General features: G+C 43.5%; 1 protein-coding gene across 1 annotated transcript in view; it reads right to left on the bottom strand.

The window, feature by feature from the left end:
- LOC104620836 (mineralocorticoid receptor) overlaps window positions 1-16,466 on the bottom strand; it is a gene marked incomplete at its 5' end in the record, with an annotated part of 92,954 nt that overhangs the window by 10,682 nt on the left and 65,806 nt on the right. Inside the window, 2 exons of the mRNA XM_010287160.1 lie at window positions 978-1,135; window positions 5,471-5,601. Of these exons, the coding sequence (XP_010285462.1) occupies window positions 978-1,135; window positions 5,471-5,601 (289 nt within the window). The remainder of the gene's footprint in view (window positions 1-977; window positions 1,136-5,470; window positions 5,602-16,466) is intronic.

Genomic DNA, 16,466 nt, shown 5'->3' on the forward strand with positions numbered 1-16,466 from the left:
AAAACCCCCTCAGCTTCAGGAGACCATTACAGCTGGGTCACTGGCTTTCTCTGTGGGAACTCCAGGCCCTGTGACGGAGAACATGGAGATATACCCCCGCTGCTGCTCAAAGCATCTGGAGAGGTTAACCTCTGCACTTAAACATTTTACTGGCTCTAAGAACAGGGCTGCTCCCACCTCAACAGCTCAATGTTACTGATACCCCTTCTGAAATCGCAAGCTGGTCCCACGCACTACGCACCTACCACAACCCTTCAGACCCACTCTGGGCTGAGGCACCAACCGCCTGAGCGTTTTGGGACTAAACTTTTAGTTTCCCCATGTCCTTCATCACATCGCACACCCGACGCACGTGAAACAAACACCTCACACGGGAATGAGACAGGCCTGTAGAAATAACCTAACTATACAATGAATCTTATACTTCAAAAGCTCAAATAAAGCTTCAAATACCCAAGGTAGCTCCAAGGTCTTTATACATCTTTTAAAGTCATCATTATTACAATCCCAGCTGTAAAAGATCACCAAATTAATTCAACATTTATTAGCACATCAGACATGTTAGATGCATGACACACTAACCCAGCACCTTCCATTGCGAAGCAAATTGTGGGATACTTTGCGTGGCGTGCTTGTGCTGTGTCTGACTTGGGGTCACACCTAACATCACTTCTCCTGCTGAAGAGCCCCTGACCCCACTGATAGCTCTACTGACCTTAAGTGAATCATTGGAGGAACATGCTACCATTTAACATAGGAGAAGGCAGCAGGACCCAGCCCTTAATGACTTATATTTTCTTATTTCCCTTGGCAGTTGACCTTATATTCATCTAACAATTCCTCTCAGATGTTCCTTTAAAAAGAACTTTTTTTTTCCTCTCTCTCTTAGTTAACACAATTAAAGACTACTGATTTACCTTAATGGAGAGATTTTTGCATGCTTAACTTGTCTGCACTCCCTGAGGAGTCATACTTACATCATGCATGGAGTCAAGAAGTTTAGTCAGTTGGTAGAATCTCTGCCAGCTTTGCCCAGAGTTACTTGGACATTTAGTTACCATCTTCTTTAGTTCTTTAATGTAATTTGCCCTCATTTCTTCAAATGCAGCTTGGCTTTTGAGACCATCCTTGGGAACTGTCATTGAAAAGACAGTCTTATATTAATATTAACTGCATTGCTTATTCTTTTAATGTGCATACTTAAAAAGTTACACTGGTTAATGGATGAAAGAATTAAACCTTTAAGCAAAGTCCATAATTTTACAGACATTGGTAAGGAATCAACAACATCATACAGATATTCAAGTGATTCGAGCATCCTCTCCAGATCTGTGATTGCAGAAGCTGTGGCAGAGGACAATATAACATCTCAGAGATATGACACATGCTAACCTCATGCTGAAACTGTTTTTAATACAACCCAACCACAAAAAAAAAAAAAAAGAAAAAAAAAGAAGAAAAAGGCAGATGGATGAAGGATTTTTTTATTTTTTTATTTTTTTTTTTTTTAGAAATTGAGGATGTGATTTATGATTCTTGAATGATTCCCCACACTTGGCAAAGGAGGGGAAGGTACAGAATTACAGCTGTTATGTGCAGAAATGCTAGACCAAGTGACACATTTTTATGCCATCAAGTAACATCTAAAATTTCTTTGAATGTTAGTAAGCATCTGCATAACACCTAGAACAAAGAGAGCCATTATTCTGCATGAAACAGAAGACCATTTTCCAAACAGGCACCCTGACCCAACGTTTGACCACGACATACAGTTGCAAGCATTTCTAGTGTCCTGTCAAAGTTCCCATCTGCCAGAGGGATCATTTCACAGATGGGCTAAAAGTAGAGTTTTCTGATACTTTTTACTGTGACTGGTATCAGCAAGGCTAATTACAAAAACAAATACAGTTTCTGTACAGACTGCAAGTACCCTTGCACAGCCACAGGTTCTGCCTCAACAGGAATGGCTTATAGGATCAGATCTCTGTTTAATAACCTGTTTGGGGTTTCCAACATTACACAAAATGTTTTGGTGTTTTAATACCTGGATTGGTGGAATACTGCTTAACTATCAAACATTTTTCTACTCTGCACCTCTTAATGCTAGTCCACAGAAGGAAAACAAAATACTACGCTGTACAGGAGTGAGTTTATTTTCAAAGCAAGCCAGAAAGCTATGTCAGAGTAAGTTAAAGGGGAAGTTACTTATTAAAAAAAGGAAAGAAAAAAAAAGGTGATCTTCCAATTTAGCTTACCCTGACTCAACATCTTGATAGAAATTGTCTTGTTCACCTGTTCATTTCTCTTTGAAATCCTGTGAACTGCCTTCTATCCCACTGCAATCACATCATAAGCATGTAACAAACGCCCAAATGGCTCCAGAGTAGAAGCTTTATGAAGAAGCACCGATATCTTCTATCACCAGTATCTACCAGAGCAATTTAGCAATGGAAAACAAGCAGGAGCTCTACCACCACATGAGCAGCAAGGACTTGCAAACATCAAGTGCTGGAAGGGGGTACATCAGGAGGACTCTTTAGAAAAAGCCTAGGAGGTAATGCACCAACCTGCCCATCGCTCGGTAAATATTACATATTTATAGTATATAAATGTAATATTTAATTTTTAAACTCTAGATGCCAAATCTCTCAGTCAGTCAGCCGACAGATAGAATAAACTGTCTGGAACAGATGCCCAAATTCAGTTCAAGCTGAATGAATATAGAGACACCAATCAAGAGGAGTAAAGCCATCAGAGCATACTGTGGTCCTTACACAAAATGCAGAGGCTTTACAGTTCCTTTAATATTTATAGCCCTCTATTCCTACATGCTGCCTAAAGACTGTTAGAGTCACTCTTTCTTTGTCTACTACTATGTATTTTACTCTTCTGTCTGAAAATTATTATACCATCACCCCAGCCAGATTACTAGGAAAGAAAGAAAGACCACAAATAAAGAGAACTCAAGCAAAACATGAAATTCTGGAGGTTTGCCCAGTGTTTCTGATTTTACTTATTAAATGCAGCAATGCTTTTGGCAAGCTGCCAAAATCTATGGTCTGCGGAAAGCAAAAAAACAATTGAGTTGTAATGTGTGGTTTATTCCACATGTAAATGGAGTGAAGCTTCCTTGATGTGGTCATCATGAAAGTTTCAGAATAACTTGTACTCTGCTCATCACACGATTCAATAAAAAATTTTAAATGTAAACAAACCTGGTGTTTTCTGTCATAAGGTTGTATCAAGGTGCAATCATTTGAAACGAGGTTTGCTGCCCTTCACGTGACGCTTTTTGGGTTTATCACTGTCTTCATTTCCATTTCAGTCTCCTTTCCCTCTCTATAACATAAATATCCTGATTCTCTCAAAACAAACTATTTTTAGTAGGTTTTCTAGTGACCATAGTGTGTGTTCCAAAGGGATCCAGCTAGCTGAAGTTAAGTGGCCAGGCTGATCTCACCTAACATATTCTCGCAATAGCTCAAGTCATTAGTTAACACTCTCAAGAGGGCAGAATAATAAATCTAGCTTAACGAAATCTTGCTACATTTTTAGAACACCTTTAGGCTCTTTTTCTAAAGATTCTCCCCCTTTAGGGCTGATTAAAAAGGTAGTAGAGCCAGACCTCCAATCCTGATGCTCTCTCAAGAACATTTTGGTAGCTAGATCTGCTCTGAGCACATCCACGTTAAGCACTGCTAGTTGCTTCTGGAAAGACTGCAAGTGACAACCTTCAAAAAAGCCCACTCACCCCCTAGGGCTACCCCAGAGCCTATCAACTCCCCACAGTCCCAGTTTCACCAGCAGGCGGTCTCCTCGAACCCCTCGGTGGAGCAGGCCCCGGGGGTCAGACCCTGTAGGCTGGGACATAAAGCGCACCCCAACAGGCATCATGTCTCCCCGTCCGGGGGAGCTGGAACGGCTTCAATGGGAGGGAAGGCGAGAGCCGAGCCCCAAAATCTTACAGCCCCAGGAGGTTTCTGTTAGCGGATCCAAATCCCCTCCAGCCGGGACATGAACTGCAGCTTCACATCCTCCTCCAAAGGCAAGTACTTTAACCACACAGCTACCAGCTGGGTGGGACAGGCGAGGTCTGACTTAAAGGCACAGCAGACAGGCAGAAAGTGCCCGTCCCACCACCTCGCCTGAAGGGGTTGCCACTGGATGCTGCAAATCCCCTTTGTAGGCACCTAACTCAGCCTGCAGCCAGCATGCCCACGCCATGGCTGGGGACTTGGGAGGCTCATGGGCATCTCAACTTGCCGTTGCATCAGCCCCCTCTGGCATCCTTCAGTGGTTTTGGCGATGAGCACCTTCTAGTGCTGCACAACTAACGCCAGTTGTTTGCCATTCGTTTCTTCTCTTGGCTTGCTGGGGCAGAAGATGGAGTGACGGGAGAAGACAGCAAGATCTCAAAGGGTGTGCTGGTGGGCTCTGCTCGCCACCAAATGGGGAGACAGTCTGTGGTGCACGAGCCCAGGCAGCCCCTGGCCCCGGCAGCCTTGGGTGTGCGTCCTGCTGCCAACAGTTTGCAAGTGAAAGCCAGAGTAAGCACAGCAGCCCCTTTGATCTCCTGTTCCTCCTCTCCCTGCGCAACACCCCCACATCCAGCCTCCTTCTGCCGAGGGAATTCTTGCCTGGTGAGTTCACTGAAGTGACATCACGAACACCCACCAGTTGAGCTGATGCGTTATCTCATCGTGATGTCACTGAATGGATCCCACAAAAAGGAGCATGATTATAACAGAAGACAGTTTGTTTACAAGTAATTGGCTTTTTCATCAAGGCTGATGGAAAAGTAATGTACGAACTGCCTAAGTATTTATACAATTGGACTGGGGTGGGAGTTTTTCAACATTTTCAGTAAGATAAGATCAAGAGATCTACTAATTACTACACAGTGCTGTAACAAACACCAAGCTGTAATTTTGTACCTTAAGAAGACTCAAAGCCTGACACTAGAGAGAAAAATAAAGCGTGCACTGTCATTTTTTAAACTTTCAGGGACCCGTAAAAGGTCTTGCCGTTCTCAATTCACTTGGCATTGGAAAATTACCTATTTTGCAGTACTGGCAATGTGCATCTTTTGATCCGGAAGGTGACGTTAAGTCACCCAAACCAGTGGTTTCGAGTGTTGACTTGGGATTTTCTCCCCGATCCCCACAGCTGTTGCACTTTCTTGGCATGCCTGGCTGACTCAAGCTGTTCCTGTACAGAGAGAAGGGCCAAAGCCCCTTGCCTGGACACGCCTGTCCTTCCAGTGCACATGACACATGCACGCTGCAAAGACACTTCCCATGCTAACAGAGAGCGAGATCTGCAGATAAACCCTAAGACATAACACCAGGCTTATTCCTGCAACCCTGCTGGAGCCAGTTTGGCTCTTTTGCCACATTAGTTAAAATCACTGCACCTCTTTGTGAATTGGAATTTTTTCAAGTATTCCCATGTAATCATGAATCGAACTTACCTGTGCTTAGCAGCAGCAAAACTTTCATTATAGTGTACTCCTCAAAGCTAAGCTGCAAGCGAACAAACTGCAGACTGATCTGGTGCATCCCCTGGCACAGTTCAAACATAGCAGACTGGCGCATCCGTTCCCTGCAAAGGGAGAGAAACAAAATCCAGAGGATAAATACGGGAGAGCACAATGCGCACGGGGCAGCCCACGCATGAGGAAAGTGAGGCGTGACCTGGAAACCAAGCAGTGATTGTGCAGAGGTCAGCAAGACACACCGCAGCTGCAAAGTTCAGGTTAGGTAAGGGAGCTGGGGACTACAGAGACAAAGCTGGAGCCGGGTCAGCCCCGGAGGGCTGCCCAGGCCCTGTGCTTCCGGGCTGGCAGAAAAACCCACTGCCTGCGAGCTTTGGGAGACCTGGGCATCAACTACTACGCCACTCGCAATGGATGGCTGAGTTCACTTTGCTACCTGGCAGACCACAGGCAGCATTAACATCCACCCTCCCTAAAAGGAACAGAAACAAACAGAATTTGAGTTTTATACACTTGACGATGTTAATGAACTGGCAAAACTGTTTTAAAATGTGTTTGAATTGTCAGCGTCTGTTCAGCTCTACCCTTGCAGATGGAAATGAGCCTGCTGAAGTGGTCGGAAGTGGTGCAATATGGGAATCTACACCCGTTGCTTGCATGTTTTAAATGGTACATCCCCCATCAGCTGACGTACAGGTGGAGACAGGATTCAGAAGCGCCTGGTGCCGGCAGAAAGGACGGCCAAGGAGGACTGACTGCCTCACACCTGCAGCCTGCACCACCCGGAGCAGTCAGCGCCAGCCCAGCAGCCTCCAAGGCTGCCCGCAGCCACGGACAACTGGAAAACCCATGGCGAAGAGCTCCACCGCCCACGGTCGGGTCCACAAGCCAGCAGGGCCCTGGGATCAGGGATTTCCAACGTGCCAGCAGGCATCTTTGACTCTTCTCATCCCGAATAAGACAACCCTGTAAAAAATACAGCTGGCAGGTCTGGAAAACGGGGAAGTGGTTTAACAAAACTAAAATAAAACGCATGACTTCATGCTACTGCCTTTATGTTATTTTTACTGCAGAGTCTGAAGTGAAGAAACAATTGGGATGACCATTGCTTCAGCCAGCAGCACTTATGAATCCTTCCCAAGTAACCTCCATTTCAAAAATGTCTGCTTACTACTTTTCCTGGGTATGCAACAGGTCTAGCTCCAAGGATGAAAGTGTAGGAACAAGGAGAAATGATTTCCCAGTCACTGAAGTTCTTGTTAATATACTACACTGGACCTCCTAAGGGGAATTCTTAGTCAAATTGTTGCAATGCTCTCTTAATCAAACACTGAAATGTTCAAAAATTCTGTATGGTTTTTCCCCAAAATAATAATCTAAGATAGTCTGGATAGTATATAATAAGATGATCTCATTCATTAATACAGATGTTTTTCCTGTTAAATAATAAAATAATAAGGATACATGACTTCTATCCAGTTTACTTTTTTCCTGTAACTACACTTTGATACATTTAGCTTCAGACCCTCTCTCTCTTCTCTGAGGCAATCCCAGGCTCACCTACCCTGCACAAGTTTCAGGCAGAGTTAGTTAGGATTTTGCTATACTTCCAAAGTCGCTATCCCAAACCACAACAGCTACAGCAAAGAGTCACTGAGAATTGCCTACCTCATTTTGAAACTCCTGATATATATGCGGGTATTTGGACAAGGCGCTATAATTCTTCAGTGACCACTACTTTTTTTTTTTAATTGCTCGACAACAATTGTCTATATTTCTTCAAACATTTTTTCACATAATTGGGGAATTGGATGAAGTTCAGCTAATTATTTTAACCAAGCAACTGCCTTTTCAAATGTACAAATTGGCTGGTGAAAGAGAAGAATCATACTGTGTGCAAACAAAGACTGACGTAATCTTCCTGGTGTTTTATTTCACTACTGCCAGAGCAGATTTTATTTTCCTCCTTAATACTAATAAAGCAGACTCCCCATTGTTATATGGGCTCTGCACTTTTCCCCCACTCCACCCTCTTCTTGAGACTAAGAACTTCCAGCTTCTTTTTTTTTTCCTTAATTTAATAATAGTAGTAATAACACATTTATTTATTTTTATTATGCATCATGGACTACAGGGAAGAAAACAAATAGAAAAAAATAGTCTTTGGATGGTGACTGAAATACCACTTGGTTCCCCGTTTGAAAAAGGGCAGCCTCCACTGCTAGATGCACACGGGCATGAGCATGCAAACCCGGCTGCACGTTGCAGAGGACTTACAGACCCCACTTGCACACTCAGTGCCGGTCGCGTGCTATGAACGTCCACCAGAGCGACCCTCAGTAACTGGGATTGGGTGAAACAGAAAAGGATTTTCAGAACTAAAAGACATCAGGTGCGCACAAAAGGGCATTTCTGAAGCTGCTGTGCCTGGGGGCCTGCTCCAGCCCTGGGTCTGCCCAAGGCTGGTGGCCACTGTTCCAAGGCTTGTGGCCAACCCAGCACAGCAGCACCTGGATGTCTCCTGGTGTTTGGACGTGCCCTTAGCATGGATGACAGAGTGTGCCAGGGATGGGGGCTCCTTCATGTTTGGACACTGTGTGACTCAGCCTATCCCCTTCTGGGGACATCACCCTAAACCAGCCTGAGGTCCTTCTGCCTGATGGGCTGTTATTGCCCAGAGACCAAATGGCTGCAGGCATCTCTGAGCTGACCCAGAAACAGCTGAGGAAAAAGACCCCAAGAGTGATCTCCCTCCCACTGCTCCTGCTCCCCTCCCTCTTCCCAAAATTACCAAATCCAGGTCTAGGACAGATAATGGTGGCTCCTGACCGACCTCTCCCAGGAGGCTCAGAAGGATACTTACTGAAGTTGAAAGGCAAATGATTAATAAGAGACATTTGTATTTCAAAAAATACATTTTAAGGTATATCTCAGACTGCTAAAGACTAGCAGGATTCAAAATAAGAACTGCCTATTATATCCATTATTACTTTTGCAGGACACCAAAGTTAGTTTCTCCAGCCTCAGAACATAAAGCAGCTGCCACCATCCCTGCCTGCGTTTGACCTCCACAGACATGAGAAGTGCCAGACTTTTCATCCGATACCACAAGCCACACAGCAAATAAAATGAAACATTTTGAGGTTTTGTCTCAGGTTTCATATGCTTTCACTAAACAGCATGGCAAAACATTCTCTGTGACAGCTGACCTGGAAGTATCCTGACTCAAACCCTTTTTTTTTTTTTATTGCACTGCGCTTTTTGTAACATTTTACTTTTCTTATATTTTTCTTTATATTTGTTTTGCTTTTGTATGATTCGTAAATGGAAGAATTTTACTAAAAGTCAGGTGGGGGTTTTTTTTGTTGTTGTTTGTCTTCTCAATATTTAGTCTTTTATCTACTTACAAATATTGATCTCTATTTTACCCTCAAGGAAAACCTGATGGCATTGTTTGTAGCGAGATAGAATTGTACATAGAACTAGTTACTCACTTTATTTAACATAGGGCAAACCTGTGATTTCAAACCAGCTTCCCTCCTGAAAAATCAATTCAGTCGATTTATTATTTAAAAATTATTACTAACTACAAATTATGTTAGTTAATTCATGATTCCATTTATAATTTAAGATAAGCATTTTCTGGAAGTTTATCGAATTCAACTTTGCATTTGATTTTTAACCCACTCAGTGTAAAGTAAGACAGTATATAGCTTTTGGAAAATTCAGATGCTGACATCACAGATATCCCAACACTATGAGAGAACAACAAAGTAAAGCAATAGAATTTTGTTTTATGAACAAATGTTTTATGTTTCTATGTTGCCTTCCCCCTCACCTTTTTTTTTTAATTTTTTTTAAAAGGAGAGGCGGGGAAAAAAGGCAAAACCCAAGAAACCCAAACCAGTTCTCCCTCTGACACAGCAGATACACTTCTTGACATAGAAAATGGAGAATGTGGAGATCTGGAATACAAGGGCATGTTTCTTTATAGGGACATTTAAGAAGGTAAGTACATTTAAGTAATAAAAGGCGTGGAGCCAAAGCTCTGAATCCACTGTGTGGATACACATTCAAAAGTGGTGTCATTAGCTCAATTGAGCTTAATCCTCCTTCATAATAATACTCTTTAAACTTTACACCTTAAGTTAATCCATTTTAAGTTCCCCAAGCGTCTCCTTACAGGCTTAATTTAATGCCCGTCTCACATTCTGCCTGACCTTTCCTGCAGCTGCGGCACTGTGGGCAGGCAGAGTGGCCGCAACCAGCCCATTCCCCCCAGCTACTGCTCTGTCCAATTTCTATCTGCTCCTGCAGAGCCTCTTTGAACACGGGTACCTTGTGTTAACTGGTCACACAGTTGCTTACCACACTCCCACTGGAACTGAACTGCCACTGCTTTTCCCTCCCTTCCCCTGGGGAGAAGGGTATCTCCATTGGCGAAGTCCTCCAAGGCACCTCAACCACCTCGGTGGGAAGAGAGGTTTTGTTCCTCTCAATCGACTGCAGCAAACGTTTTCCTGGTTGACAGAATCCCTGGTACTTTCCCTGAGTTCATCTTCTCCTTTCTCCCCACTTGACCAGGGATGTCCCCCTAACCCCACGCAACCTCTATGTCATCACCTCTCTCCTCTCTGTCACCTTTATTCCCAGGTTGACTCCAGATCTCCCATCTTCATTCCATGGGCAGGCTGCATGGAGTCCAGTTCTGCAGTCCCAGCCCAACACCTCAGCATGTTTCATCCTCAACATCTACCCACAGAGATGAGGAAGTGGCAAACCAGCCCAGCTGCTCCTGTTCCCCTGCTCCATGGAAGCAGCCATCCTTTTACACAGGGGCAAGCGATGAGGCAAACGGCTTGAGCACCCAGCCAGAATGGGAGTCATGCCCCAAATCACCAAGGGATGAGCCACCCAACTACAACAGATATGTAGGACTTGAGCAGTCACAGCGGGGGAGGAGGGATAGTTTAAGGAAACTGTTGAAGACAAGGCATTCTAAATATCAAAGCAGTCATGTATCTCATTAATACCCTTATGTGATCTCCACAGAAGCCAGCCACATCCAAAATTGTGAAACTACAGGCATGCCATGCAGAAACAACTTGTTATGAATAAGTAACTTGTAATTTTCAAAGTCGTCATAAGTCCAGTTTGATCAGTACTCAAGTATCTTGCTGATAATCCTAAGAAAAACTGGGCAAAGACATCCCCTTTCACAGCACCTCAGAGGAACAAACATGCAGCTGACTTAGTCCCTCAGCCTCTGCAGCTCAGAAAAGACTTAGGAAAAGACCAAGCAATACTTGAGGCAAAAGTACGTCGTCAAAGATATTCTTTGTGTTTCCTGATTTTACCTTCTTTCCCCTGTAAGAACTGTTTCCAATTTTATAATCAAGAGCCTTTCCTTTGCTAGATTGAAACCTGTATCCACTTGAAGTCTGTACATCATTTAAAATGATTTCGGGGAAATTCAGAAAGCACATTACACTGTAATAAAACCAAACCAAACAAACAAATGCAATCCAACAAGAAAACCTGCCAAAGGCCTGAAGGTCAAAACCAGTTTGGAAACCTCAGAAAGCAAGGCATGCTTTCCACCATGCCAGAAGGGGTCACTTTGAACCTGGCAGAGAGAGGAGTGAAACATCACCAGACACCTTTAGGGCAAGGCAGGAAAGCTGTGGATAAAGGGGGAAAAAGACTAGGGACATGGTATCACAGAGTCCCTTGTTCAGCTGCTCAAACCATCTCATCAGAAGAGCCCTTGGCCTGAATTATCCTACCTGCCTTTGGAGGGGTTCACTTGTCCGGGAAAAGTTTTGAGGTTCATGGAAAAAGAAGAAAATAAACATATTATTGTAACAACAATTTAGTCTTTCTCAAGCGAGTATTCTACTTTAAGAGCTCCATCATGGAGACCGGTGGGAACAGAACGACACTACCTAGCACAAAACTGAACTTACTCTTCTGTGCAAAGGGGCAATCACCGCACTGCTTTGTGTGTGGTGGCATTGGGGAACACTGTGCATCGTTCTGCTCAATGGACTGTACCCAGACACCCATTTCCCCTCTTGAAGCCATTATAAACACAACCAAAGTCAGCAGTACTGGAGCAGCATCATTAAGTTATTGCACTGATCAAAATCCAAGCCAAAATACATGCAGAATTCAGGCAAAATTCAATTATGACTTTTCATTCAGCACTTATTTCTTATTCAGCACTTTCTAATCTCTGCTCACTCTGCAAGACACAGCAGAAAGACAAAAATCATACTCCCTTAAACACACAGAGTTCAACTCTTAAAGCTTTAGAGCCATCTCCTTCCAAGAAGGAAAAAATACCCATTACCTGGCAAATGCGGGCACTCAATCCTGTTGAAATTAATGGCAGTTTTGTCATCAGTTTCAACTGGAGAGAAATTTGGGTCATGCCCATTGTCCCTTTAACTTGCCAGTAAGTCAGCAGAAATAAATACCCAACTTTGGCACCACCAGTGATGTCCTCCTCCTGATGAGGCAGCAGGTGCTCTCCCTAAGCAGTAAGGGATAGAGAATTCAACTATTGCCCTGCAGTTGGTTAAACTGCCATGGATAAACATAGGCTGGGAGTTAGGTGGTTTATCCAGGTGGTGACAGCCTCAGACGACCACCCTGCTGCCTACACAAGCGATGGTGGATCTCAGCCAGGTTACAACACCACAGCCCCTGGCTGCCTGCTCTATCGTGCTGCTGGAAAACACTGTTCTCGTACCAGGCCCAGGGAAAAAAACAAACCAAACCAAAAACAAAGTGCCATTGCCTCAGTCTCCAGTGACAGTCTTGTTTTCAGCGTACTTCTACATCCCCAGGCCATTTTGGCTGATACTGCTGAACTGCCTGATGCAGCTATTGCCCACAGTCCTTCATACAGAGGCAGGCAGATGCCAGCACTCATGGCTTAAAGCAAAGCTGCAAGACCTGCCACCAATGTCACCTCAGCTCCTTCTGCTGCTCCCAAATCCCTCTGTCCTGTCCTACCTGACTTTAGCCACTACTGATAGTCAGCATTTCTTCTCTGTACCTAGACAGTGGAGAAGAAAAAAACCTGTGCCCTATTAATCTGACACAGCAGCACAGCCTTGGCACTACCTTCTACTTTGAAAACAAAGAGGTTTTATGGCGAGGTCCTCCTGCAGCAGCAGGGAATTGGGTCGAGGGTCCTGGAGATGCCTCCTGCTGCTGTCTTCCTGCAGGAATCTGACATGCAACAGAAGAAAGCCGCTCCCTGCAAGGAAGCACTGTTATGCAAAAAAGATATCCTGCTCTAAAAGTTGCTGAAAGGCAAGAGCTTCGATAATGCTCTCCCCCCACCAGCCCTGCCACAGGAACATGTAAACCCACTGTTACCAAAGTAAAACATTTAACCCCACAAGCTTCTCATCAGGTGACTGGGATGCTGCAGACTGAGGGGTGTGTAGCTGGGAGCAATAGCACTATAGTAATGACTTGGAAGAAGAGGCTGCTGAGCCCAGAACAAAACAGGGATTAGGCTGAGGACCACCAATGCTGAATGCTGATAATCAGACAAAGATGATAATTTCACATGAAAACAGATCTACAGAAATAGCTGGTATTTTGTGGGCTTTAGCCCACCCAGGCATACAACCTTACCAATTTTTACACTGAACTTAAAAGGAGTAAATTCTGAAAATCAGTTTTCTCCCAAGAAAGTTCTCCTGGTGATCCTAGAGAATACAATCCCAGGTAACCAACAGTAAGAAATTTAGAGCAGCTTTAACGTTTCAGCTAAGTGTCCTCCTGCTATATGCCTATCAACAAAGGAACTGGCAACAGCTCGTGGATAATGATTGCTAAAGGAGTTTCAGCTCCCAGTCAGTAATGGAGAACTTGTGCTAAAATCCAACTTAATAATCACCCAGTTATGTAACCCTAAAATCCCAAGCACACCAACAGCAAAACCCCCCACGTATCTGCTGGAATTAACAGTTAATTATGCAGTTAGCAGAATGCTGATAACCAAATACTCTCTTTTGGTTTGCATTTCCATTCCAAAAGAGACAAATCATAGTTTAAATGAGCAAATACGTTGCTTATTCAATACCACAGTCAATAATAAGTGATTTTAATGTACACATGGCAATAAATATTCTTCTGAAGTTCAGAGAAAGGTATCACCAGCCAGAAAAGGTGCCCACTGTTTTATACACCAATTATACCAGGGCTCATTGTCACTTGCAGTGGTTCATCAGCAAAATTACTGCTAATATTCCACATACAGCAGCGACTCTCCTCTTGTGCCAACAATGCCTCAGAAATCAAGACTTTGCTCACGCTGTCATGCAAATCCTGGCATTTTCTGGAAGTCAGCTGAGGCATGCCTTCCTCTCCTAACAGTTTAGAGAAACTACTTCCTAATTTTTCTTTTAATCTGGAAGATTAATATTTAACTCCTTAGTGGAAGTAGCAAAAGGAAGCACTGTGCATGTGAAAGGCATTTGGAGATGCCACCAAACAGCTCATTGATGCGCAAAAAGATTAAAGCAGCACCATGTTCAGACAGACACTTGAAAGGAACAAACCTCTTCTCTACCCTAGCCCTTCCTGCCAAGGACACTGAGAGAACCGAAAAGTCACCCTCCCAGAAGGCTTGTGGATGTCCCAAAGTCATGCTGAGACAATACTAAGAGAGCATAATTATGCCAAGTTAAATGTAAAAATCATTGGGCAAGTCGTCATGCTAAAGTCATAAAAAACAACAGTCAAGCCCTTTCAAACACATCACAAGCTGGAAACCTGCCAGAATATCCACTAAGCCAACAGATGATCAAGACAAAAAAGAAGTGTTTGAGAAAGATCAGGCCATAGCAGAAAAGTTAAATAAAATCTTTGCATCAGTGCTCTCCATAAAGGAATCCAGGAAGGCTCTGCACCAGAGTCTCCCTTTTCAGTAAGCGAGTGTAAGAACTAGCTTCAGATTAAAGCGTGAGTGGAAGAGGGTTTAGAAAGGAAAAAAACCAAAACCAGTAAAATGAATAGTAATACATCACCAAGACCAGATGGCATCCATCCATGAGCTGTAAAGTAACTTAAATATGGAATTGCTGAACTACTAACTGTGCTGTGCAGCTTATTGCTTAAATTGCCCTTATAAAAGGCGTGGAAGGTGACAAACATGACTGATTTCTTAAAATGGGTCTGGGAGTGGGGAGGGAGCACTCAAGAGACCAGAGGCTAGTAAAGTCTCATTTCTATATCTAGCAAAATGATTGAAAGAGGAGCATTAATAGATAAATAAATATACTGTAAGGGAAGAAAGTCAGTGGCGCTTTGGCACGGAGAGGTCATGTCTCAGGAATCTGTAAGAGCACTCTGATGATAGGATCTTCTGGTTGACACAGGCAACGTCTGTACGACGGAAACGCTTTGCACATGCCAGGTCTAGCTGCATCCCACGGCCATATGGGGCGAGACCTAAGCAAAACATCAAACCTCTCCTCCTCCTCTCCTCTGCCCTGGTTTCCACACAAAGGAAAGTGGGGCATGCAGCTTGGGCACGGGCTGCAACAGAGTCTGTTGGTGTGCCAGCATGGGTAGTTACTGGTCTAGGACCTCCTGCACACCATGCTTTGCATCAGGAGGTATGCAGGGATGCAATCACAGCAAAGTTGGATTTTAAAGCTATTAGAAACATCTCCTGAAAGCTCTTATAAGAGTGCTTAGGGGTAAGGAGGGGGGCTCTTCATGCATTATCAGCAGCTTAAAAATAGGAGACCAAGGGTAATAATAAATGGACATCTCTCACAAGTAATGGAGGTTACCAGGGAAGTCTCACAAAGCTCTGCACTGGGGCCTGGGCTGAAACTGTACTCATACATCATCTGAAAAAAAAAAAAAAAAATCAGACCTGTGGAAGTGACAGAGCTTGCTATGACTCCAGACGATAAAATCAAGATCTGCCTGTAGAAAACTGCTGAAAAATCTTGCAAAACTGTGTGGCTGGCTGACAAAATGGAAGGTGAAAATCTCTAATTGCAAGACAATGCAGACAGTGTAATCATCAGCCACCACACATACAAAATAACTGGTTCTAAGTTAACAAACATCACACAATGAAGACACCTAAGTGTAACTTGGAACAGGTTTTTGGGGCTTGTGTCTTTCTAAGACGTTTGCTGAGCATTTACTAATGGTCAAAAAAAGCAAAGGGTGAGAGAGGAAGAGTTGAGAACAAGACAGAAATTGTCATTTTGCCACTGCATAAATCCACTGTGCTCTGAACACAGCATGTCAGTCTGGTCTCCTCCCCAAATTAATACAATGGGCCAGCAAAAGCACTAAGGGAGGAGATGAGGATGGTCAGGGGTAGCAAACAACTGATGTACAAGGGGAGATTGAATTGACTAGCTGATTCTTCAGCTCACAGAAGGAACGATGGGACTTGATGGAGATCTGTAAGTAATAAATGGCACACGCAGGATGAAAAGGAATGTATCCACTGTTACTACAAACACAAGAATAAAGTGGCACTCCATTAAATTATCAACTATCTGCTTTAGAAACAACTCCAACAAACAAATACGCATAATTAAATTGCAGAAGCAACTGCCACAGAACATTTTAGATGTCAAGATTATAAATGTATTCAAAAAGGTATTAAGCAAATTCACATAAGAAAGATACAGACAGGTTATTAAGCACAATTGTCCAAAAACAATCTCCCGTTCAGAAAGTACCTAAATGACTGACTGCTGGCACGGGCAAATGAGAAAGTATCATTTTACCCTTCTCCTGATCTTACGCTTTCTTTGCAACCGGCCAGTTTAAAAGATGAGAAACCGTGCTAGATGGGCCTTTCTTCTGAGTTTTCACATTCCTTTACATTGTCACAGTTTGAACTAAAACACCCTAGAAATCTAAGAAGTGTTTAGAGATAAAGGCATTAAAAGGCAGAGCCTTCAGAAATTTGTGC

Source organism: Phaethon lepturus, unplaced genomic scaffold, assembly GCF_000687285.1.
Source record: "Phaethon lepturus isolate BGI_N335 unplaced genomic scaffold, ASM68728v1 scaffold1275, whole genome shotgun sequence".
Classification (NCBI taxonomy): Eukaryota; Metazoa; Chordata; class Aves; order Phaethontiformes; family Phaethontidae; genus Phaethon; species Phaethon lepturus.